Source organism: Triturus cristatus, chromosome 12, assembly GCF_964204655.1.
Source record: "Triturus cristatus chromosome 12, aTriCri1.1, whole genome shotgun sequence".
In the NCBI taxonomy this organism is placed as follows: Eukaryota; Metazoa; Chordata; class Amphibia; order Caudata; family Salamandridae; genus Triturus; species Triturus cristatus.
In genome coordinates, this window is record NC_140595.1 from 28797143 (window position 1) to 28822687 (window position 25545).

A 25545-nucleotide genomic window follows, 5' to 3' on the forward strand; every position below is an offset into this window, starting at 1 on the left:
CCTCCAGTATGGGCGGTATACAGGCTTCCTGCACTGGGCTCGGGGTGTGGATGCCCAGCTGTTGACATTGCTCCAGCAGCCAGGAGGAGAGACCTAGGGACTGGAAGCTGCACATGGTGGACACCTCCTCTGCCTCTGCACCTGGGCCAAGACTTCCGGCGCGCACGGTGACGTCACACAACAACCAGTTGTTAGAGCCGTCGCATTCTTAAGAATGTCCCCCTGCGGTACGGAGGCCAGCAGCTTTGCGCTACAAACATAAACATTTAATTGCGTGTCAGACACAAAAAGTGGACTATGCGACGCATCCTGACGTGTCAATGAAGCGGCCATCTTGGGAAACCAAAATGTCTTATTATCAAATAAAGGGCCTCTAAATCAACAAAAGTATCTATACATTTTAAAAACATATTTGTATGTTTACTACTTAACTGATATTGCATGATTCTTTAAAACATTACCTGAAAACGACGTGATTACTGAAATCACGCTTACATTATGAAAAGATTCATTACATGAACCAAGACGCACGAAGTGGCAGCTTATAGTTTGAAAATTGATCCTCTCATGAAGCAGCAACGTTATGAAACAGAAACGCCTCTTTCAGTACGGATGCAATGCATGCGATTGCCATAACAGCCTCACTTCTTTCATCCTGTTTCTATTTCCATGACACTGTCGCTAATACTGCGCTGACAGCTAGCCGGGTTTCCTCTCTTCTGTGGACACGGAAGTGACGCGACCATCGCTACGTGGACTGGAAGGTGTTGGGCACAGGATGGCGGCGCAGCAACCCCAGGGGGAGGCAGATGAGCTCTTCGATGTCAAGAACTCGTTCTACATCGGGAGCTACCAGCAGTGCATCAACGAGGCGCAGAAGCTGAAGGTCAGAGGGGAGCAAGAGACGCCCATCAGGGAGGAAGGCATACCCATCAGAGACCTGGGAGTGAGGGCTACCCATCAGAGACCTGGGAGTGAGGGCTACCCATCCGAGACCTGGGAGTGAGGGCTACCCATCAGAGACCTGGGAGTGAGGGCTACCCATCCGAGACCTGGGAGTGAGGGCTACCCATCCGAGACCTGGGAGTGAGGGCTACCCATCCGAGACCTGGGAGTGAGGGCTACCCATCCGAGACCTGGGAGGGAGGGCTACCCATCCGAGACCTGGGAGGGAGGGCTACCCATCCGAGACCTGGGAGGGAGGGCTACCCATCAGAGACCTGGGAGGAAGGGAGGGAGGGCTACCCATCAGAGACCTGGGAGGGAGGGAGGGAGGGAGGGCTACCCATCAGAGACCTGGGAGGGAGGGAGGGAGGGAGGGCTACCCATCAGAGACCTGGGAGGGAGGGAGGGCTACCCATCAGAGACCTGGGAGGGAGGGAGGGAGGGCTACCCATCAGAGACCTGGGAGGGAGGGAGGGATACCCATCAGAGACCTGGGAGGGAGGGAGGGATACCCATCAGAGACCTGGGAGGGAGGGAGGGATACCCATCAGAGACCTGGGAGGGAGGGAGGGATACCCATCGGAGACCTGGGAGGGAGGGAGGGATACCCATCAGAGACCTGGGAGGGATACCCATCAGAGACCTGGGAGGGAGGGAGGGATACCCATCAGAGACCAGGGAGGGAGGGATACCCATCAGAGACCAGGGAGGGAGGGATACCCATCAGAGACCTGGGAGGGAGGGAGGGAGGGATACCCATCAGAGACCTGGGAGGGAGGGAGGGATACCCATCAGAGACCTGGGAGGGAGGGATACCCATCAGAGACCTGGGAGGGAGGGAGGGATACCCATCAGAGACCTGGGAGGGAAGGAGGGATACCCATCAGAGACCTGGGAGGGAGGGAGGGATACCCATCAGAGACCTGGGAGGGAAGGAGGGATACCCATCAGAGACCTGGGAGGGAGGGAGGGAGGGATACCCATCAGAGACCTGGGAGGGAGGGATACCCATCAGGGACCTGAGAGGGATACCCATCAGAGACCTGGGAGGGAGGGAGGGATACCCATCAGAGACCTGGGAGGGAGGGAGGGATACCCATCAGAGACCTGGGAGGGAAGGAGGGATACCCATCAGAGACCTGGGAGGGAGGGAGGGAGGGATACCCATCAGAGACCTGGGAGGGAGGGATACCCATCAGGGACCTGAGAGGGATACCCATCAGAGACCTGGGAGGGAGGGAGGGATACCCATCAGGGACCTGAGAGGGATACCCATCAGAGACCTGGGAGGGAGGGAGGGATACCCATCAGAGACCTGGGAGGGAGGGAGGGATACCCATCAGAGACCTGGGAGGGAGGGAGGGAGGGATACCCATCAGAGACCTGGGAGGGAGGGAGGGAGGGATACCCATCAGAGACCTGGGAGGGAGGGATACCCATCAGAGACCTGGGAGGGAGGGATACCCATCAGAGACCTGGGAGGGAGGGATACCCATCAGGGACCTGGGAGGGAGGGATACCCATCAGGGACCTGGGAGGGATACCCATCAGAGACCTGGGAGGGATACCCATCAGAGACCTGGGAGGGAGGGATACCCATCAGAGACCTGGGAGGGAGGGATACCCATCAGAGACCTGGGAGGGAGGGATACCCATCAGAGACCTGGGAGGGAGGGATACCCATCAGAGACCTGGGAGGGAGGGATACCCATCAGAGACCTGGGAGGGAGGGAGGGATACCCATCAGAGACCTGGGAGGGAGGGAGGGATACCCATCAGAGACCTGGGAGGGAGGGATACCCATCAGAGACCTGGGAGGGAGGGAGGGAGGGATACCCATCAGAGACCTGGGAGGGAGGGAGGGAGGGATACCCATCAGAGACCTGGGAGGGAGGGAGGGATACCCATCAGAGACCTGGGAGGGAGGGAGGGATACCCATCAGAGACCTGGGAGGGAGGGAGGGAGGGATACCCATCAGAGACCTGGGAGGGGGGATACCCATCAGAGACCTGGGAGGGGGGGATACCCATCAGAGACCTGGGAGGGGGGGATACCCATCAGAGACCTGGGAGGGAGGGATACCCATCAGAGACCTGGGAGGGAGGGATACCCATCAGGGACCTGGGAGGGGGGGATACCCATCAGGGACCTGGGAGGGGGGGATACCCATCAGGGACCTGGGAGGGGGGGGATACCCATCAGGGACCTGGGAGGGGGGGGATACCCATCAGGGACCTGGGAGGGGGGGATACCCATCAGGGACCTGGGAGGGGGGGATACCCATCAGGGACCTGGGAGGGGGGGGGATACCCATCAGGGACCTGGGAGGGGGGGGGATACCCATCAGGGACCTGGGAGGGGGGGGGATACCCATCAGGGACCTGGGAGGGAGGGAGGGATACCCATCAGAGACCTGGGAGGGAGGGATACCCATCAGAGACCTGGGAGGGAGGGAGGGAGGGATACCCATCAGAGACCTGGGAGGGGGGATACCCATCAGAGACCTGGGAGGGGGGGATACCCATCAGAGACCTGGGAGGGGGGGATACCCATCAGAGACCTGGGAGGGAGGGATACCCATCAGAGACCTGGGAGGGAGGGATACCCATCAGGGACCTGGGAGGGGGGGATACCCATCAGGGACCTGGGAGGGGGGGATACCCATCAGGGACCTGGGAGGGGGGGGATACCCATCAGGGACCTGGGAGGGGGGGGATACCCATCAGGGACCTGGGAGGGGGGGATACCCATCAGGGACCTGGGAGGGGGGGGGATACCCATCAGGGACCTGGGAGGGGGGGGGATACCCATCAGGGACCTGGGAGGGGGGGGGATACCCATCAGGGACCTGGGAGGGGGGGGGATACCCATCAGGGACCTGGGAGGGGGGGGGATACCCATCAGGGACCTGGGAGGGGGGGGGATACCCATCAGGGACCTGGGAGGGGGGGGGATACCCATCAGGGACCTGGGAGGGGGGGGGATACCCATCAGGGACCTGGGAGGGGGGGGGATACCCATCAGGGACCTGGGAGGGGGGGGGATACCCATCAGGGACCTGGGAGGGGGGGGATACCCATCAGGGACCTGGGAGGGGGGGGATACCCATCAGGGACCTGGGAGGGGGGGGATACCCATCAGGGACCTGGGAGGGGGGGGATACCCATCAGGGACCTGGGAGGGGGGGATACCCATCAGGGACCTGGGAGGGGGGGGGATACCCATCAGGGACCTGGGAGGGGGGGGGGATACCCATCAGGGACCTGGGAGGGGGGGGGATACCCATCAGGGACCTGGGAGGGGGGGGGATACCCATCAGGGACCTGGGAGGGGGGGGATACCCATCAGGGACCTGGGAGGGGGGGGATACCCATCAGGGACCTGGGAGGGGGGGGATACCCATCAGGGACCTGGGAGGGGGGGGATACCCATCAGGGACCTGGGAGGTAGCAAGCAGTGTAAGGCCGCAGTAACGTAGCCATGCTTCAGGGGAGTTCCAAACCAACAAAGAGGAAAGAAAGCACATGCACATTAACGAATAATAATTAAACAAATGAGAGCAAAAGTAAAGCTAACAAATTGTAATCAATGGGTGGGCGCTTAGCTCAGTGTAAGGTAACAATATTTCCACAGCAGAGAGAGCATGCACAGTCCATTAGGTAGAAGATACATTATTTAGTCCAGAGATCATTTTAAAAACTGTGCTCATGTGTAAAAGCAGAGATTTCGCTCACTGTTCCTTGTCAAAGCGTGGCTGTTTTTGAGCACTGTCCTATGCTTGCTCAAGCTGGCAAAAAGCAGCTTGTAGTGATATCAGTAATTTTCTTCTCTTTTAATATAAAACAATGATGGAATAATGAAAACTACTTTTTGACCTAGAAAAAATAGTCGGACATAGAATCTGCAGGTCACAATTTTGAGGCATCTGACGATGAGAACGGCCACTTCCATCCTATAATGGTTGATATGATAAACTATTTAGCTAAGTCATTTTACATTTGCTACTTGCGGTGCTAGAAAAAGGCAACATTTGTTTGTGCCTCCTGCACTGAAATTCGATCACACTATGCAGGCTTCTGAAAAATATCTAGTTACAGGACCAATTCATTTGAAAATATGGTTGACCTGGGCTTAACCTTGCACAATAGTGGTTGGTCTAAATATTGAACTGTGTTCTACTGGTTTGTAAAAAAAAAAAAAAAATGTTTATGATCTGACTAACAGCTGATTGGTCTGCTCCACAGCCTTCGAGTCCAGAGAAGGAGGTGGAGAGGGATGTCTTCCTTTACAGAGCCTATCTCGCTCAGGTACGTAACTTGCAAATGCTGTTGTAGCAAGAGGTATCCAGGAAACTCCGACTAAGGAAGACTATAAAGCAAGGTGGTTCACAATGGTAGCATACACTGTAAACCTAGTGATGTGTTTTCAGATAGCTGAGTAAGTTAACACAGCAGGAATCGCAATGTCCAGATATATTAACCGAACACTAATGCCATTTCATCATGTCTTAGCTGAGTCGGACATCCTAGCAAGACGATAATTTTTTTTAAAGGGCTAAATATCTGTGTCGCAAGAAGGGGCTCGTGAGTGGTTGTGTAGACGGCCATTAGAGTGAAGGACTTTAACCCCTGGGGGAGACTGCTGTAATGAAGAGGGGGTTAGAAGAGCAGCGGACAACACACCCATGCTGCATAGATCGGTTTGTAATTGGTCCAAAAAAAAAAGTGGGGCAATGCAACTATTGACTTCTTTTAGGGTAGGGAGGGATAACATGTAATTGAGATGGCTGGCCTACATAATCTTTTTATCACGATGGATGTTGTATTTTGCATACTGCCGACTAGCGGTGAGTGACACTTCATGTGAAGCTCGTGCTCTGCGCCTTCCCAGATTTTGTTACACGAGAAGTTACGTTTGCCCCATGGTGTTGGCAGAGCATGTGCGTTAGGGCAGACGCTCAAAAAGTATGTGCCACAAAAAGATTTACATCTCATGGAAAAGTTAGTTATTTTGTTAATTAAAGTGCTGATGGACCAACTGAAATCGATCCAGGCTCCAATCCTTTCCACACCTCCATGTATCTGTTCACAGGAGGAGGTGGTGGTGGCCGCATCTGGAGGTTGATAAAGCAGGGATCTTTTTCTCAGAATGGCAGACGAAGCTGTGTGAAGGCATCCCCATGTTCACTATAACGTGCCAGCAGCCACGTTTGTGTGCTGGAAAGTTTTTCCACCTGTAAGATTTTACTATTTAGGCCGAGTTTACAAGATACCCACATTAATCAGCTATTTCCCCACCCCAGAATTATCATTACCTGGGGTCATGGTAACTCCAGGAGAAATTACTCCGATTGCAACTTTTTGTGGGATAATATGTGAATATATGTGTACCTGCCTGATCCCAGCATGTTTTTCCCCAGCTTTTCACACAGAGATTTCAACTTCTTTAAGCAGCCAAAATCCTCATAAAAGAAAACAAAACTTGTAATTCTAATGAGCCTGGTAAAACCCATTACCCAAAGCCACTGGAGTGTTCTGGTGTCTATGAACATGGGCCACAATGTTCATTCATCCATAGAGTATCTGCCATCAGCGTGCAGTGCTAACCTAAAGCAGGCGCGAGGCGGCTATTGAGTAGACTGTTGCAGTAAATATCCCTAAGCTCAGAGCAAGTTCAATAGGCTCAGTCAAGTTGTCTGTCTCCCCCCCCCCCTTCCCCCCGCCCCCCCCCCCCCAAAATAATCTTGGTGGCATCACTGCTAAATATTTATGATGCAGTGAAAAAAAAAGACTGGGGTAATAAGCATTGACGAGTGTGTATGAGGCTATATTCTCTTGTTACCTTTATCTGAGAAGCGCAACTGCTTAAATAGAGATCCAGGGATATCATTTGTTATGTCAGTCAGTGTGTGACATTTTGCAGGAACAAACCAAAAATGAGAACCCTATTGTTTCTGTACTTGACAGGAGTTTGCATTGTTAGCTGAAAGATTTTAATTTAGAATGAAAAGTGGTAAACAATTGAAACTGGAAATCATAGGGTTGGAGAGTATATATTTCTAAATCGACTAATACCAAAAATCGTTTTTATGTTTTGGTTGCTGCTGTAAATAGAGAAAGTATGGTGTTGTGCTGGATGACATTAAGCCCAGCTCCAGTCCAGAACTTCAGGCGGTCCGAATGTTTGCAGAATATCTTTCGAATGAAAACCGAAGGTAAGGTATAGTTGCATTTACAAAGATCCCAGAAAGTAAAATCCAAGCCATGTGTGCAGGGGCACTGAGATCTTTTCTTTGGGTACAAGATTGCAGCTAAAGTTGGTAAATTCAGCTTAGAGATAGACTATTTGAAGCATGCCTCCTATGCTTTTCTTAAAAGTAAAGTCGCACCGTTATTGCTGTCGCCAGTGGGTTCTAAGCAATTTAAGTCTGTGTCCCTATCAAGCTACCGGTGCACACAACCCTTTACCAACCCTTCATATGCTTATCAGGCCCCACCACTGTGCAAATAACTGGACAAGTGCACTATTCGCTTCCTTCCTAATGCCCATGTGTAGCGTCACTTAACTGTATTATCCAAGAGTGTTCGACCTATCACAACGAGTACTTATAAAGAGCCATAACAAATATAAGTAAAGAATAATGGCATTAGATGATACTAGAAGAAGCACAAATCAAACTCATGGAGTTTCTGCAGTTCAGGGATGTCGCTAAATGGACATGGGTATTGTGAAATGCGATCATTCTGTGTCTCTACACTTTTTAAGTCTGTCTGTGCTTTTATTTTGCCTGTTGTTATCAGCTTGCACTGTTAAGGTAACTGGTTATCTGCGCTTTCCACATTCAGTCCATACCATGTATTTTTATGGGTATGGCTGATTGTCCAAGTAACTTAATTCCGTAAATCTTTAAATTATATTTCTAAACTCCTTTGCTTATATACCCCAGTTTTTACAGAAACGACCAGAATTTAACTGCTGAGTTCATGTTGTTTGGGGCTCGTTCACTTTAGGGCAGATTTCGGTTTACATACCACACCTGCGGTGCGCTATTTCATCTTGGCTGGTATTCAGCCTGATGCTTGATGGAGAAAGTGCATGCTGCAGAGAGTAGTTGTCCTTAGCCCTCACTCTCCAGGTCAAGTTTCATTTTTCGATTGGTTGATGAGCCAATAAACACCCATTTTGCTGTATCTCCCTTTCAATCTGTCATCCTCATTTTGTTTTGCTGATATTTTGTGGGATATTGCGTGAAGCAGTGAGCCCTCTCTGCCTGTAGTTTTCATTTTGCTTTCCCAGATTTGTCACCAATGAGGGCCCTCTCATACGAGTATCTTACTATCTCTCTGTCTAGTTGCCCAACTTTTTGTTAGGGACACTTGTGTATTGTTTTTTTTAAATAGTGGTTGGCGGGGTGCAGCAGGTGAACCCCGGCCATTGCGCACATTCTCACTGCAGCTCTCATTTTGCTTTTCCAGAGATGCCATTCTTGCTGACTTGGATAAAAAGATGGCAAAGAGTGTTGATGTTGCCAACACCACATTCCTGTTGATGGCTGCCTCAATCTACTTCCATGACAACAACACAGACGCAGCCCTGCGGACGCTGCATCAGGGGGAAAGTCTAGAGTGGTAAGTGTCAGGAGAGCTGGATTAAATCACTAAACAGAAGTCCATTATTGGCTTTACAGGTCTTGTTTAAAACTTTAAAGCAGCAGTACATCCTGGACGAGGCAAACATAAAATGTGCTAGTTGTTGGCTATCTTTGTACGTGGATAGATATTAGGGAGCGCTTAGTTGGGGTGCTGACTGATAGTGATGGGACTGAGAATGGATGGGGATAGTCCTCAAAATGGTTAGTGTTTTAGCACAGTTCGCTCCTGAGGTTTACTCCCTTCAGGTACATTGTGTTAATTTATTTGTTATCGTAGCTGGAAATGAGTTAGTGTGTGGAAAGGGTCAATAGGATGGGCTGGAGTGGACTGTGGTTAGAGAGACTGATGTTGTCATGTTTCTTATGGATAAATCCTGGTGTTTGTTCCGTGCGATGGATAATGATCGTTCTTGTTCGGTCTCTTTTCTGATCTGGGGAAGATAGGCAGTGGTATATTTCATGCTTGTCACAACACTGTCTACACACTAACCCCTGTGTTTGTTCCCGCAGCAACGCCATGATAGTTCAAATCTTGCTTAAAATTGACCGTTTGGATTTAGCAAGGTAAGAATAGAACTTGTGACATGCTTAATTCCAATTTACTGCTTTTGGGGGCGCTTTTGTTGTCTTTCCTACTGCTTGTATGAACCGACCCCATCACATTCCACACTAGCACACCTGTTATTTTGCTTTATGTATCAGAAAGCATGGAATGCCCATCACAGATGATGGCTTTTATATAAAGGAATATTTTCTACTGCACTTGGGCGGGTTTGCGTGGGGGCTGGTGGGCGGGGGCATTTCTTTTGTATACACTTGTAACAGGTTGTTGAACCCACTAGCCTGGTGTCTCCACTTCATACTCCTCGAGACAGAATAAAGATATTGAGTCACACAGAGAGCTCAAAATAAGATTTTCAAATGAGTATTTAACTCCTCAGTTTTGGAAATGACAGAGCACAGACTCAGAAGTTGTACGGCTCTGCGATGTGCACTTGAATAAGCTCTTGAACCCGTGGCACAAAACTATCTATGGTTTCTGTACTCAGAAAGACAGCCATGTTCTTACTTCAAATTGCAGGAAGGAATTAAAGAAGATGCAAGAGTTGGATGAAGACGCTACTTTGACTCAGTTAGCAACAGCCTGGGTGAATCTGGCTGTGGTAAGCATGGGTATTTTGATACAAATTATGCAGTGTTTTAACTTTTGCAACATGTTTGAAACAAAATATCAATTATTCCGGGTTCCTCATCCCTATCTCTCAGAAGACCCACGTTTGCCCATTAGCGGCACACCGAAGACACTGATCCATTAAGTTATTATGAAAAGGTAAACCTAAAAACGATTGTGCCAAACGCGATATTCCAAACTCATGGAGAACACTATCCCCTGGGAAATGGTTGGATAAAAGCCGGTCCTCTCACCTACATTCAAACAAGTCAAGTAGCGCATGAAGTCACCCTACAAACTCAGATAGCTTTATCTTCATTGTGTTCAAGGTGCCAAATTCTGGCAACAAGGGTTGCAGCTGAAGTTATCCAACTCGTAAAAAACCTGGCAGCTGAGAATGGAACTTTGGTAGCCATTTCAAAATATTAAGGCAGCTAATAACTAGAATGTACGTGTGTTGCAAACCTTATCTGATAGCGTGTGAATCTCCTCTTCTTGTTTGTGGCCAAATTTCATCCCAGAGGACCGCGTCAGCTTTTATAAACTCCAGTGGGACGAGCCATTAACACTGATGTAGGATACATTTAGTGCTTATTGCTGCCGAGGGAGTTACAAGGCACTAGTAAGTACCGCTAATGGATACTTAGCATTCCTTGCGGCCAGGGGAACAGTTCCATCAGTGCTACAGAGGTAATAGCCATGATGTAACCTAAATATCAGCCTAGCGTAAAAGTGTGCACGATGTCTCAGTACAGTAGGCCCTACTGCTGTAATGACTTGGACGAATAATAAGGGCTCGTCATTTGCAAATAACACCTCTTTGACCTGTGCGGGCATGGCCCCTTAGATTGTGGTCAGGGTTGGTAGTATTTACCAGAACAAATAAAAGTCTAAAGACATTGATCAGTCTCTTCCTAAACAGATGAAGACTTGTGTTTGAAAGACTGAAATAGAACATTCTTGTTGTGCTTGCTGCATGCAGCACCAGGCGTTTCACTGCAGCGAGGCTGCTTCCTTTTTGTGTGGATGAGCTCTTTTATAGCACTTTTTCCAGAGCCGCGACATGGACAAGTGATTCAGAAATAGAACAAGCATCACAGATGTATTCATTTTTGCTCTTTTATAAAGTGCCAAAACGTTACCTTTCAGTGACCAAAGGGGATTAAATTAAACGTGATGCGAATAGGAGGGCATGGGTGTAACCCACAGCCAGTGTGAATGGAAAAACTGGACAGGGACCCTTCTGATGTGTAATGCAGGCAGAAGGGAGCCTGTGGTGACACTAGGCCGCCACAAGTTTGCCAGCGCATAGAGTGGTGATGTTAAGCTCTCTCCCATCCACGCAAAGCAGCAACCTGCCCTGTGTGGGGTGGAGAGGCACTGTTTGTCCAAAGAACAATGTGCTACTTGAACATACGTCAAGCCTCTTTCACTGCGTCCACTTAAGGAATCGTTTTCCAGACACACATTATATGTGTTTGGGAGGCTGGAAAATTAGGATATCTGCATTCAAAAACAGTGACCAGATGCTTTTATCCGCTTGCCTGTGTGGGATGTTTGGGAGGGAATCACATACCCATCCCTGCCAGTTGGCGGTTCAGATTCTCCATCTGTTGCTGTAGACCTGGTTACAGGGGATCATAACATGGTTGCCTACAAGGACAAAACAGGGTGTCTTTGCTGAGCATATATATTTCAGAGACACTTACTTGCTTTTGGTCCTCGTTATAGATTAGTAAAGAGTGGAGAAAGGAAGATCTCGAGGAGATTCAGTCTTTAAGTCAGATTTGTGGAGTGGTGCACCACTCGATATTGAGACAAGTGGTAGTAAATTTGTCAATGAGTCTTGTGATTTAAAAGTCTTGAATATTCTTTTATTTTCAAAAATGCCAGCCAACGCGTTTAGTTCATGAGAATGAACTTCTTCAGGGCATGCGTATCAACTCCTGGTTGAGGAAACACTGAAGCGGACAGCTCTATTCTCAGCCTTATTTCCAGACTTAGCGCACATCGGCCCTTATCAAGGCAGTCTGGGCTGTACGGACCATCACCCAACATTATCATTTTCCTCAATCAGGAGTTGATACGCATGCCCTGAAGAGGTTCATTCTCATGAACGAAACGCAATATTTGGAAACCAATCTGGACAAACAAGCATGAATATTGTCTATGGGAATAAGGCCCTATTTGGTAGTCTTTTAATTGTTGGGGTTTTACTTCTACACTCTGTATCCTGACAAACCTTGGCATTGTGATCATTCTATGCATTCCTTCTATTTTTGTCTCTTCAGAGGGTGAATGGGAAGTTACTCTTATGACTTGCTATTTTTGCATCTCTCCCAAGTTTTAAACTGACTGTCTATTTTCAGGGTGGGGAGAAGTTACAGGACGCCTACTACATCTTCCAGGAGATGGCAGACAAGTACACAGCCACTCTGCTACTGTTGAATGGACAAGCGTGCTGCTACATGGCCCAGAATAAGTGGGAGGACGCAGAGGGCGTGCTGCAGGAGGCTCTTGATAAGGTAAGCCTGGCAAGGAGCTGCTAGTTATGGCTGCCCTGCAGCACTGGCAGAGTGGCACATCCATTTTCCAGAGGGAAATCTGCCTGAGCACTGCCAGCAGTGGAACTAGAAGGGGCACATATTACAGCCTGCACTGAAATGCAAGCAGGCAGTAGTTGGGGATGAGAACATTAACACAGGCTTCAGGCCTGGGATTTCTGATGGTGGAGGAGCCAACATTGTGTGCGTGGTCCCAGTTTATAATGTGTTGGCAGCTGTACAGGTTACAAGTGTTTCCCTGTGTGGGAGTGCTATGGCGTCCGAGATCTCCTCGTCCTGTGGCAGTGCGCATAGATGGCACACATAGGGGGACAGGCATGGGGCAGGTACTTAGGTTCTTGCCTGAAGGCGTCTAGTGGCACGCTGTTAAAGTAATTCTAGCAACAGATACAGATTACAAATTGATGACTTGACCTTCATAGCGGGATGCATTTTAAGTATCCGTGACCTATGACATGTCAGTGATGTATGTGAGAAGTGCATCACAATGCTATATATAGGATATAGGATATAGGGGCCGGATATAGGGGCTGGTACCATGTGCTGCCATAACCAGGTTTGCTCAGTAAGCACCAGTGGATATTCCTTCATCAGTAATTTAGGATGAATCGGGACTCCTCGGGGAACCGGCACACACCGCTTCATACGTGGGTTATGTTTGCGTCCCGCAGTGTGGGCAGCATGTCATACCCTCTGATTTTTGATCATTTGAATCAAACACTGTAAACGTTAAGGATTTTCATAATCCAGTTTTACGCTTCCAAAGACAGCCCAGCTATGTTAAGGAAGAAAAAAACTTCTCTGAAGACCTTAAAGAAGTGAGTGATTCACGGTAGCTCATTGGACTTAGATTCTGTGGCCAAAAAGGCAATACAATAATTTCAAGGCAAGCCGGTTAAGGCTTTTTTTCTTTGTTTTAGGACAACAGCCATCCAGAGACCTTAATCAATTTTGTTGTCCTGACGCAACACTTAGGCAAAGCACCAGAGGTAAGTGAATTTGTATTTAACTTACATTTAATGTCCATTGAAGGTAACACTTTGATGCCTTGACATATTAAAGAATGATTGTTTGCTGAGTTAAAAAAAAAAAAAAAATTACCTCCATTGATCCCTTGTGTAATTTTCTGGAGGGTCGTGTATGTCCCGTGATCTTTCAAATACTGCTTATGGTGGTGCACCAGTCGGCGGAATACAAGTGTTATGAGATAACTAAACGTCACTGGAGATATTGGGCCTTTAATTCCTCTCCTGTTGCATTCTGGAAGTGGTAGTCTTGGTTCAGTTCTCTTGAACAAACCTCCTGTAGTTTGTAATAGGACAGACCGCACATGACTGGATATCGAGTCGCTGTTCACATGGAGACGCCCATTAACCCTGGGGCTGATGAGTGTATTAATGAGGGGAATGAGTCAGTGAATGTATTAGGGACTTATATGTGCCCAGGATGTCTCCTCATTATGCTAATATTTAATGTGACACAAATGAAGGAATCTACCCTTTCTTGTGAATATGTTCTGGCAGGAGGATTAAACGGCAAATCTGTATGGGACTGTGACATAGCCGTGTCTCAGCAGTTGTGGAAAATATTTCTAAGGTGTTAAAAGACAAAGCATATCTTGCGAAGGAGACTTTAACTGGCTATCCATCCTGGGCTTTGGTTCCATGCTAGCTGTCCAACTCTCTAAATTTGGGGATGCTTCTTTTAGATCTCCGTTTGAGGTGCCCAAAATCATTGTGGCAGGTGTGCTGCGGTTGACAGCATTTCAACTGTCTTGGCGTGAGGAAGGATGGTGTGGCAGCAAGGTTTGAGTGTCACTGGAGGACAGAGCACTCTCACTCTGGGATTGAAGCGGCAACATTTGAACACTTTATTCCTTTCCTTTCATCTCTAGGTGACAAACCGGTACTTATCCCAGCTTAAAGATGCCCACAGGAGCCACCCCTTTATAAAGGAATACCTGGCCAAGGTAAGCGGTCCAACTGATACAGGGGGGCACTGGAGATAGACTCCTGAAGCTGCTGTTAACCCACTATCGCAACAACCTCCCCCGCTCTGTGGAGTTTCCATGCTGTGTTGTCATTTTAACAAGTATTGAAATTGCCCAGTTGAATGTCCTGTCCATGACCAACATCTGCTATCCAGGCAAAACTTGTACTATAATTCTAACGTCGATCTGTGGCTAGCAGTGATTCAAATCCCTGTTGGCCCTCGTCACCGAACACATTGTTTTAATTATTATTTTAAATTTTAATGATGCTCGCTATGGTAGCAGGAAATCCTAGTGCACTTGACACCAAAACCTCTTTTTAAAAAAAAAACTAAATTATGTTATTTTCTGCTAACACAAAAGGTTGGTGTTGAAGTAAATAACAAAAATACTTTTTCTATAAGTAATACATTATATATGGGTGAAAACAATGCAACCTTAAAAAAAATATATCGTACTCTATTCTGAGCACTCTTTCTATCCTGCCCCATAACCACTGTCTTTTTGACTGGAAACCCCTCACACTTCACTCTCAAGCTAAAGTGTCTTGAGGGTTTTATTCTCTCTGTTGTATTTCATGACGCCAAATGTTATTTATTCTCACAAGAAATCGTTACTTGTATGTGACCTGCTTCTGGGGGAAAAAACTAATTACTTTGTTGTTTTAACAGGAAAATGAATTTGACCGATTGGTTCTCCAGTATGCTCCAAGCGCATGAAGGCCTCTACTGGGACGGTCTAAGATGGGACATTGCAGCTGGGCCAAAGAGGCTCTGCAGTCAAGTGGACAAGATGTTTTCAAGTAGATGAGACTTTTGAATCTTACGGATCTATGTATATATCAGACATTGCGCCCAAGGACAGCCATCCATCCGTACCAGGCCAGCAAACCTTGAGTTCAAACTGTTCTTATTGGAAATACAAACCACAGATCTGGATATTTCTGTACGTACATTCCTAATAAACATGTAACCAGAGCGTGGCGTCTCATTCTTCAAAGCTAGTATCAAGTTGAGCATCACTGAGCTGTGATTCAACAAAGCTCCCAGTTAGGCATAAACGCTTTGGGCTGATCCACTACACTATACTGTTGTTTTATTACATCACTTTCATACCCCCAATGAGGCCCGAAGCACTTTCTCAATCTTTGGGACTGGAGCTAGTCTGGATGTGCCGTAAGGGCCTGTAATAGCGGCAACAATGCAGCAGCGTCCCGAGATTACCCTTCAAGGAGGGGTGGTAAGTAGTGGCTACTGAGATGTTGGCTTAGGGAGTTGTGGCATCCTCAGAGGATAAATGAGGAAAAGGTACTAAATGCATCAGGCAGTCTCCAGCAGAAGCAATGTTGCCAAAACAATGTCCACTGGGACAGTCGGTAAGTTGCAGAAGTGGGAAAACAAGACAAAAAAAGATATAAGGTCTGTGAGTAAAGAACGAGCAGGAATAGCAGGAACAAAATGGACCTAATACAACCCGGGGAGCATTTGTGCTTCGAAATAAAGTGCTAAAGTAGAGACAAAGGAGATTTGTGACCCAAAAGCAGGCAGGGAATGGACAGACGCTTGGTCTGAGGCTAAACTAAAGAGACGAGAATGGGCTGCTTGCTGCAGACTACTGCACTTTCAGGCTGAGAATGGAAGATATTACAGCAATGTTGGCACTGATGTTATTATTAATATTTAAAATTCCATTGAATACCAAATATTCAAATCACCAATGGCCTGGCTCCAGAAGCACTTGACCTCACCCTGTTCAGGCAGCCTGCCATTGTGCCCCATCTCACATCCCTTGCACGGCTCTCTGCAAGTCTGTAAAAGGAACCAGAGGCAGACAGAGACGTCCACAACCTGCAGCATACCCCCACATAACTCTCTCCTCCAGGTGCTGTAGTGTAGTCACTTTACCAGCCCCCTCTCCCACCTCTGTCAGTTTAGATGAAGCGACTGAGTCCTGAAGCATCTTGTGACCAACAAAGAACATGGAAAGACTAAGAGCAGCTTCAAGATAGAAGACACCATGCCAGCTGGTGGTAAAACAAAGCCCAAGGTAACCTGCAGTACCAATGTCAATGCTGGCTGCTCAATTATTACACATTTTAAGGTGTGGCTGGACAGCACAGCAGTCCACATGCCTTTTTGTTAGACATACTGTAAAAAATGTCAGACTGCACTTTGGCTTCGCCCTTGAGAGCATTTTTCCTGCACCTCCTATAGTAACGCTCTGGAGTATCATTCTGTTACCTATGAAGGGCTTGCTTTATAATGCATTGTGGCATGGCTTATACTTTATCAGTAAAACTTAGCTTTTGTTGGACAACCTAAGCGTCAAAACTGAAAAAGGCTGATTCTACGCACACCATCCGGAAATGTAGGCTGTATGCCGTAGGCCTTAGTCCTGCTAGTTCACAGTGCGCCCTCTGGACCCCTACCCTGACATGGTAACAAATGGAATGTGCAACCTCAAAACATCACAGCCGTGACTCCCCGTGGAAATTGATCCTAGAACTCTTTCGTTTGGTAACTCATGCATATCCAAAGAGATACACAACATGCCATTTCAATATTTATTGATGCATTATGATTCAGGTGTAAAAAAAATGTGTACTGCAATCCTCAATAGAAAGAAACAGAATAGCGTGATCAGCATTATGAGAATGGTAAAAAAGATAAACAGTTCAACCATTTTGCTGTTACAGAGACTACGGTTATATTTTATACCTCTCTCGATATATCCTCTACCTTTACTCTGACTCATCCCAAACCCCATTCTACTACTATGTTCCCTAAAATGACACTTTCTAGAGTCTTCCCCCCCCCCCTGCATCATCTCGAACCTCTTTTGCTATTCAGATCTCCCAAATAAGCCTTTATAGACCTTTCCCTCCCCCCCCCCCCCCCTTTACTCATCCCAAACCTCCTACTGCTGTGATCTCCAAATAAACACTTTCTAGACTCTTCTATACCTCCACCAGACTCAGATGTCCATCGCTCAAATTCATTTCCTATTTCCCTATACTAATTCACCACTAATCCTGCTTGAGTTCCGGAGTAGCGTGCTACTCACCGAAAAGCGCTTCAACGCCTCATCTGGGGTAGCAAGCTCTCTCTCTCTCTATATATATACTTGAAGATGAAGGATCACAAGAAAACAACAGCCAGCCAGCCAGGGCAAAAATCTGGATCCCAAAGGATACAATGAGTCACAAAGAAATAAAATATCCAAGAAAGAAGTGACTCAAACAGATAGATTCACCAAAGAACAAAAATATATTTCCACTACAACGTTTCAGCTTCCGCCTTCCTCAGGTGAAACGTAGTAGTGGAAATATATTTTTGTTCTTTGGTGAATCTATCTGTTTGAGTCACTTCTTTCTTGGATATATATATATATATGCAAACCCTTTCCTCCACTATCCTTTTCATCTGAATAGCAGACTCCCATGTCCATCACTCAAACTAATTTCATATTTCCTTATACTAGATCACCACTAATCTTTTTTGGGTTCAAGAGTAGTGTTCTACTTGCTGAAAAGAGCGTTGATGCCTCGTATGGGGTAGTAAGCGCTATATAGATGCAATTACTCCTATCTAGCGCTACATATCCTATGGTGAGTGAATCTGCCACAATCCCCGTAGGATGATCTAACTCAGCTGTTACCTGTGGGTTAAGTGTCATCAGGGAGTTGGTCTTGGTGGAGAGCTGGACATCATCCCTCGCAAAAGGTAAACAGGAATCTGCTGGGCTGGGAATCCGGTATGGCGTGACCTCACAGTCCAAACAAAATGGTCCTCTCCCTAAACAAAGGAATGGTATTGTTTATTATATAAACACCATCCATGTTGCCATGCCTAAGCCCCATTCAGGCTGCCATTATTAACTCTACTCTGACAAAGTTGTCACCGAGCAAACAATAATAAACAACATAATTTAGTGCAGTGAACATTAGCTGTCACACAGAATGTTCAAGGCTTTGATAATGTGCCTATTAAGATGTGTAAATATAACCAAATTTATTTCATTGGACATTATCCATACAAGCACGCAAGCAAAAAGTGTATTAACGTTCAAGAAAAAATGTCAAGTTTAAACGTGAGCGTGTAAAATGGTGGTGTTCCTGCCAGGGCCTAAATGTGACAACATGACAGCATTAGAAACTTTTTTTTACATCCCAATAGTACTCTGAATCATCAAAATGCAAGTCAGACACCAACACTACAAATCTCACCACTCTCCTTTCAGTCCAAATAATATATTATATAACATAGCCAACCCTGAGGCGCAGGAGCCTCGTGGACTAAACTTAATTAGTGCACTTTGGTGAGTAAAGTAGTCGTGGACGCACGGTCCTTGTTGGGTATAACATATTCACAGAGAAAAGCTCAGGTTAGCCATAATCCAAAGCTGCTTACTAAAGTTATTTTATCTCAGTACCCCGCCCGGCATTCTTTTTTTTTTTTTTGAAACCGTTTATTCCAAAACTCAAAAAATATACAAAGATGGGCCTACAACCTTCCGGCCGGCTGCTAGTAAACAAAAGGAGCATATGATACACATTGTAGAGCGCGCGTTGCGGCTAAGGAAGATGCACAGGAGTTAGCAGCGTTGATAGCCACACCATCCGGACCCCACTGTACGGTTTCATTTTAAACTGAAATAACAACCAGAAAAAACAAAAACCACAAGGCAATCTACAATCAGAAATAGCAGCATGTGCTCCCCTGAGAGGGGGACCCTACCAATCCATAGGAGTATCAAGAAGGGGAAGAGATCAGGATTAGGGCTGGGTAAAACTCAATGCCCGGAACAGGGAAGATGGGTCGGCTACGGGGATGGGGCAGGCGACGGATCGGGCAATAACGGTGGAGTACAGATTCCCCCGCGGTAGGCGCTCCAGGGGCCCCAGACTTTCACCCATGTCCCAGGCTTACCTCTCGCAACATACACCACCTTTTCCCGAAACATGCACCAATCCATATGTTCCTTCCAGGCCGATACAGTCTGGGACCTCTGAGATCCCCACAGTTGAGCAATATCACGCTTGGCCACCATATATCCCAGAGTCACCCACCACGTCTGTGGCACCGAGTAGTCGGTAGGTTCCCACACATTCAACAGGCATCTCCTCGCTTCGGGTAGCAGCACCACATGCGTAACCACACGCAGGACCTCATGCACACCACGCCAGAATCGCTCCACCTCCGGGCATTCCCACAATATATGCAGAAAGGTCCCCAAAGCGCCACACCCACGCTTACACAACCCGTCCACAGCATAGCCCATACGCAGAAGCCTCGGCCCCGTCATGTAGACTCTGTGGAGTATCTTGAGCTGGACGAAGCGAAGGCGGGCCGGTATGGCCACCTCTTTCGGGGAGGCCACCGCAAGGGTCCAGTCCTCGTCGTCCAGCTCCAGTCCATCGGCAACCCAAGCCTCACGAAGGGCAATCAGCAATCCCGTGCGGTCATTGATCAGTTTTTTGTAGATCAGTGAGATCGTGCTGTCCGGAACGTGTCCATCCAGCACTCTATCCTCAAGGGGGGAACACTCCGGGATGGATGCAACGTCCGGGAAGACGGAGCCCAGTGCATGACGGATCTGCAAATACCGAAAGTACTCCCTGCCATGCAAGTGGAACTCCGTCTGCAGCATCTCGAACGTTTTAAATCCTCCCCTCGTCCAGAGATCCCCCACCTTGCTAATGCCTATCATGTCCCACTTCTCGAAGCCCTTCGAGGTCCACAGGGAGCCCAACTGCTCGGACGCGTATAGTGGTGACGCCCGGGTCAGACGATCCTTCCACCCCATCGCCACATTAGCCGCGTGCCACACTCGCACCATGACACGCGTGGGGCCGGTCAGCCGAGCGTCGGGCGTGCTGGAGTAGAGCGCTCGATGATAGTCCCCACCCGGGAGTAGCATCTTATCCATTTCGAATGCCGGGTTTAAAGCGGGCCCATACAGGCCGTGATTAATCGCAGCCAGCTGGGAGGCCCAATAGTATCGTTTGATATCCGGGAGGGCAATCCCGCCGTCATACCATGGGAGCGTCAGCTTCGCCAGGGCGATACGCGGCCTCCCGTCCCAGAACAGGCGGCGCTGCAAACTCTCCACCTCACGGAAGTAGCGCGCTGGGACGGGGTCCATAGTATTCTGCAAAGCGTAGAGGAAGCGCGGCAGAGACATCATCTTAAACAATGCCGCCCGGCCGAGCGGCGAGAGCGGCAAGCGCCGCCAGCGCGTGACATCTTCCTTCAGGCGCTGGAGGGGGGGAAGCAAGTTCCGATCATACCGGGCCTCCGGGTCCAGAGTAATGAAGACACCCAGGTACCGAAATCCCTGCGGGGCGATCTGGATCGGACAGCCCCGCGGGAGAATGGGCGCCTCCCCAGAGAGAACATACACGCACGATTTAGCCCAGTTGATGACAAGGCCGGAGTTACGACCAAATGAATGCAAAACATCAACCAGTACTATAAGTGAGTTACGTGGGGAAGCTAGGTACAAGAGGATGTCATCGGCGTATAGGGATACGCGGTCCTCATGCTCGGGGGTCCAACGGAGACCACGGATGGAAGGCTCCCACCGCAGCCACTCTGCCAGGGGCTCCAAGGCAAGCGCAAAAAGGAGCGGCGATAAGGGGCAGCCCTGCCGCGTGCCCCGGCCCAGCTCAAACGGAGCCGATACTCTACCGTTCACCACCACCTGCGCCAATGGGCCCGAATACAGCAATTTGACCCAACTGATGAACCCTGCGCCAAAGCCAAACTTCGCAAGCATCGCCCAGATGTATGGCCATTCAAGCGTATCAAACGCCATGGTGGCGTCCAGGGATGCCAAAATGGCCGGCTCCCGTATGTACTGAACACGTGCAAGCACCCCATGCAAACGCCGCAAGTTAAGAGCTGTGTTACGATGGGGAATAAAGCCGGACTGATCCTGGTGAACCAGTTCGCCCACCACGCCGACCAGCCGATTGGCCAGGACCTTGGCGAGAATTTTAGGCTCCGCGTTCAGTAGCGAAATGGGCCGATAGGATGTAACCCGGTCCCGAGGTCTCCCCTCCTTGTGGATAACCACGATTGTAGCCAGACGCTGGTCCAGCGGGAGGGAGCCCACCGAATGGGCCTCCAGGAACATCGATCGGAGATGTGGTGCCAGCGTATCCGGTCTCAATTTGTACAACTCGATGGGGAGACCATTAGGACCCATGGCCTTGCCGGAAGCGACCGAACGTATGGCGAGGGCGATTTCGTCGGAGGTTGGAGCGGCGTCCAACGACACTCTGTCCTCCTCCGAAAGGGAAGGCAGCGCGATATCCCTGAGCAGGGTACGGGAATCCTCTTCAGAGCAGGAAGACACCGGGGAATACACCCCACGGAAATAGTCCGCGAAGCAGGAGACAATTTCTTCCGGCTCAGTAACACACACACCGTCTGTTTTCTCAATCAGCGGGACTACACGACTCGCTCTCTCCTTTTTGTCCAGCCACGCAATCAATTTACCAGCCTTATCACCCACATCATACAATCTCCCCTGTTGCTCTCTACTGAGGCCCCTGGCTGCCTCCGTGACGAGGGCCCTATAGGCCGCTTGCTTGAGTTGGAGGACATGCAATACGGCATCCGTCACCCCACTTTCTAGATTACCCTCCAACTCGGCTATCTCAGCTTCCACCCGGGTCACCTCCTCCCGCTCGCGCCTCCGGGTGTGGGAAATGAGGGACAGGGCCTCTCCTCGTAGTACTGTCTTGAATGCCTCCCACAGTGAGACAGCCGAAGGCACGGACCCCACATTTTCGTCAAAGTAGCGCTGGAGGGATTTAATCAATTCAGCGCGAATAGTGGGGTCGCGCAAGTACCAGGGATTGATCGGGACCACCCTACCCTCACCCCTCGGAAAAAGGTCCAGGTGTAACAGGAGCGGGGAATGGTCCGAGATACCCCGTGCCAAATGGCGCACCTCTCCCACCCTCCCAACATAGGCCGCCGGGACCAGGACATAATCTAGTCGTGAGAGACTACCATGGGCCCCCGAATGGAAGGTATACTGTAACTGCGTGGGATGTTTTAAACGCCAGCAATCCACCAATCCCAAAGTGTCCAATAGACCAGAGAGCCACGCTTGGGCCCGGGGGAGGTCCCTAGGGGGGTGACGATCCACAGTCCCGGAAACCACCGCATTGAAATCCCCCCCCACCACCAGAATCCCCCCCGGAAGGCCAAGGAGGAGGCGCCCCAGGTCCGCAAAGGTAGTCGACTGTAGCCCTGGTGGGACGTACACTGACACAAAAACCACCACTTTGCCCTCCATCCTTCCCACCAAGACCGCGTAACGTCCCCTGTCGTCATGGAGCACCTCATCAATCTCCAGCGGAAGCGAGTTCTTAACCATGATGCCCACACCCCTTGAGCCAGACGTAAAGCCCGAATGGGCCACTAGGCGATAGCCACGCCGATTCATGGCGCAGAAGGAGTTGCCAATGAGGTGTGTCTCCTGCAGAAAAACTACATCGGGCGAGATTCGCTTCAAGAACTGCAGGACCACCCCACGTTTAATCCTGTCCCCCAGTCCATTCACGTTCCAGGACAAAAGAGTTAGTTCCCTACCCCCCCATCATAGACAAGAGCCACCATTCGTCCCCCCGAGAGCACTATAGAGCTAGCACAATGATACTTTTGCCTTGTGGTGAAAACGAACAACACCCCGCCATCCCTACCCACCCACCCCAACAAAACTCCCCCCTCCCTGCACCCCTGCATGAGCCCGAACAGCCCCCCCAACGTGCAGTGTGCCTGTCGCCCCATATATATAATAAAAACTAGCTAAGCCCCCTAGAGGAGGAGGGAGAACCCCCAAGAGACCCCACACAACCTCCATAGGAGGGGAAATTATACAGACAGATGCTTAATCGAGAGTGGCAACATTTTTGTCCAGAGTGAAGCCCAACATCACCCCCTCAGTCCCGATCCAGTGTGCCGTCTCCCCCCGCCGCCCCCCCCCCCGCCGCCCAGATCACGATCCCCAGACAGAGTGTCCAGCCAGTCTCCGGCCGCTTCGGGGCGATCAAAAAAGTGCGTGCGACCCTCTACCTCCACTCGCAGCTTGGCTGGGAAGAGCATTGCGTATTTAAGGTTCAAGTCCCGAAGACGGCGCTTGACGCCTTGGAAGCTCAGTCTCTGCTTCTGGACCGCTGGGGTGAAATCCGGATAAAAGTTCACCTCCATGTTGTCAAGCTTAACCGGCCCCAACAGTCTGGAGGCTTGGAGGATAGCGTCTCTGTCCCGAAAGTTGAAAATCCGGGCAATGAGGGGCCGCGGAGGGGCTCCGACCTTCGGCCTTCCCCCGGGAACCCTGTGGGCCCGCTCCACCACGAAGAATTTACTCAGCCCCCGTGGCTGGAGATGGGTAGCGATCAGGTCCTCCACAAATAGGTCCGCCGCCGCTTCCTCCCGTCCCTCGGGTACTCCGATGATGCGGATGTTGTTTCTCCGGGCCCGACTCTCGGAGTCCTCCAGGCGCCGATCCATAAGCGCGCTCGCCTGACTAAGCCGGCGCACCTCTGTTTGTAGCGCCGCCACATCAGTAGTAAGGCCCGATGCGGTGTGGGCCAAAGAATCAACTCGGTCGTTGGTCTTGGAAAGATCGGCCCTCACCAGGCCAACATCCACGAGGACCGAGTCGATCTTCTGTGCCAGTGTGTCGAACCGCTGGCCTACCGAGGCCTTCATCTCGGCAATGGCGCCCATGACATCCCGCAGAGTCAGATCCGTGGGCAGGTCCGGGGCATCAGGAGGGTCTTCAGGGGATTTGTGCGGTCCGCCGGGAGATCCCTTCTGGAGGGTATAGCGGTCCATACTGTTGGCCTGATGGGTGGTGCCACGCCGGGTCGGCTTGGTCTTTGCCCGGTCTCCATCTAGTTTGGTGGCCATGGCCACTAGTCTCCCGGTCGCACCAGTCACGTCGTGAAGGGCAGGCAATCAGGGCCACAAGCTCCGGGGGGGGCCACCCCCGATCGGCGGGGTGGGTCACAGCCGGCGGGCAGGCCAAGTCTCCCAGCGAGACCACACCAACACAAGGAGCCCCGCGACCCAACCCTGCAGTGATTGCAAGGGGGTGCGAAAGCGCGGGGTGCGCGACTCGCCAGGCCCGGCCCCCCGCTGTTCTTCACTTTGTCACTGGGTCACCCCTCAGCGCAAATCCGGGGTCTGGCGAGGAGAAGGCCGCAGACTTCAATCGGTGCTCACTCCGGTGTCCGAGGTCCGATTTGACAACGGGAAACGGGTGCCACCTCAGCTCAGGCTCACCAACACATTCCCCTCATCCGAGACAGGATAAATTCAGGATAGTCGTGGGAGGTTGCGGAGGTCCTCGGGAGCCTCGCACCTACGCGGCCATCTTGGTTGCGCGCTAGGCTCCTCCTCCCCGCCCGGCATTCTTAAGTTATTCTTACATCCTGCTAGCGTGGAGGAGAAATACAAGATATTAACTGGCAGGAAGGTGAATCTGACCTTTTATTGAGCTAACTACGCAAGAAATAAGGGGCACATTTACTATTATTTTACCCAACGTGGCACAGCAAGGGATCTTGCTGCGTTGTGTGAAAAAGAGAAGCCAGAAAGGCTCCATATGTACAAAGATATGGAGCATTTCTGCGCTCTCCTTGTGCAGGTGCGCTGTGTCCTGCCTAGCGCCACAGCAGGCACCCATGCTCCACCCATGTAATGCTTACTCGACGCATAGTAACTCAAGGCAGCGCTACGCAGTATGTCGCTTAACTTTGTATTTACTAAACCACACAAAGTGGTTTAGTAAAAAAAGAAAATTAATGTGTCGCGGCAGTCTCAAATCTGATGCAATCTGGTCACAAAATCATAGTTAATCTGGGCCTAAATGTACACATTGACATGTCGCGAGTATTCTGGGGGCTGAGGCTGTTAACCGGACTTCCCTACAGGTAGAAGTGAGTAAATATATACTTTGCAATACTACAGGGGAAACATGCCTCTAGGCACCTCTCCGACACGGCTTGCTGATCTGTGACAGCACATTAACAACAGGGGTTGGCGAAATGTGCGTCATTTGCTTTAGAGTATTTACACGAAATGCAAATCATCATTTCGTACTATAGTTAAGCGCAGAATGTATCCTCCCATGAATTTTTGCCGTGAGGATGCGTTTTAACAGCACTGCGAAGAGCAGCTAATCACTTTCTGTTTTTCCTGT

The 25545-nt window shown here is 49.6% G+C and overlaps 2 protein-coding genes across 4 annotated transcripts in view; one reads left to right on the plus strand and one right to left on the minus strand.

Moving 5' to 3' along the window:
• DDX49 (DEAD-box helicase 49) overlaps positions 1-585 on the minus strand; it is an 83736-nt gene extending 83151 nt beyond the window's left edge. Inside the window, exons 1-2 of one of the 3 annotated variants that reach the window (XM_085638551.1) lie at positions 462-585; positions 1-250 (exon numbers count right to left, since the gene is read on the minus strand). In XM_085638551.1, the coding sequence (XP_085494677.1) occupies positions 1-115 (115 nt within the window). In that variant the 5' untranslated portion in view covers positions 116-250; positions 462-585. Of the gene's footprint in view, positions 298-461 lie in introns of those variants that run through there. The other 2 variants (XM_085638550.1, XM_085638552.1) reach the window with 2 other exon arrangements.
• COPE (coat protein complex I subunit epsilon) lies at positions 205-15300 on the plus strand. The gene is made up of 10 exons (XM_085638554.1): positions 205-886; positions 5191-5253; positions 7060-7160; positions 8422-8574; positions 9108-9161; positions 9679-9760; positions 12138-12293; positions 13253-13321; positions 14227-14301; positions 14994-15300. The coding sequence occupies exons 1-10, from the start codon at positions 779-781 to the stop codon at positions 15039-15041; spliced, it is 909 nt and encodes a 302-aa protein (XP_085494680.1). The 5' UTR covers positions 205-778; the 3' UTR covers positions 15042-15300.
• The last annotated feature ends 10245 nt before the right edge of the window (positions 15301-25545 follow it).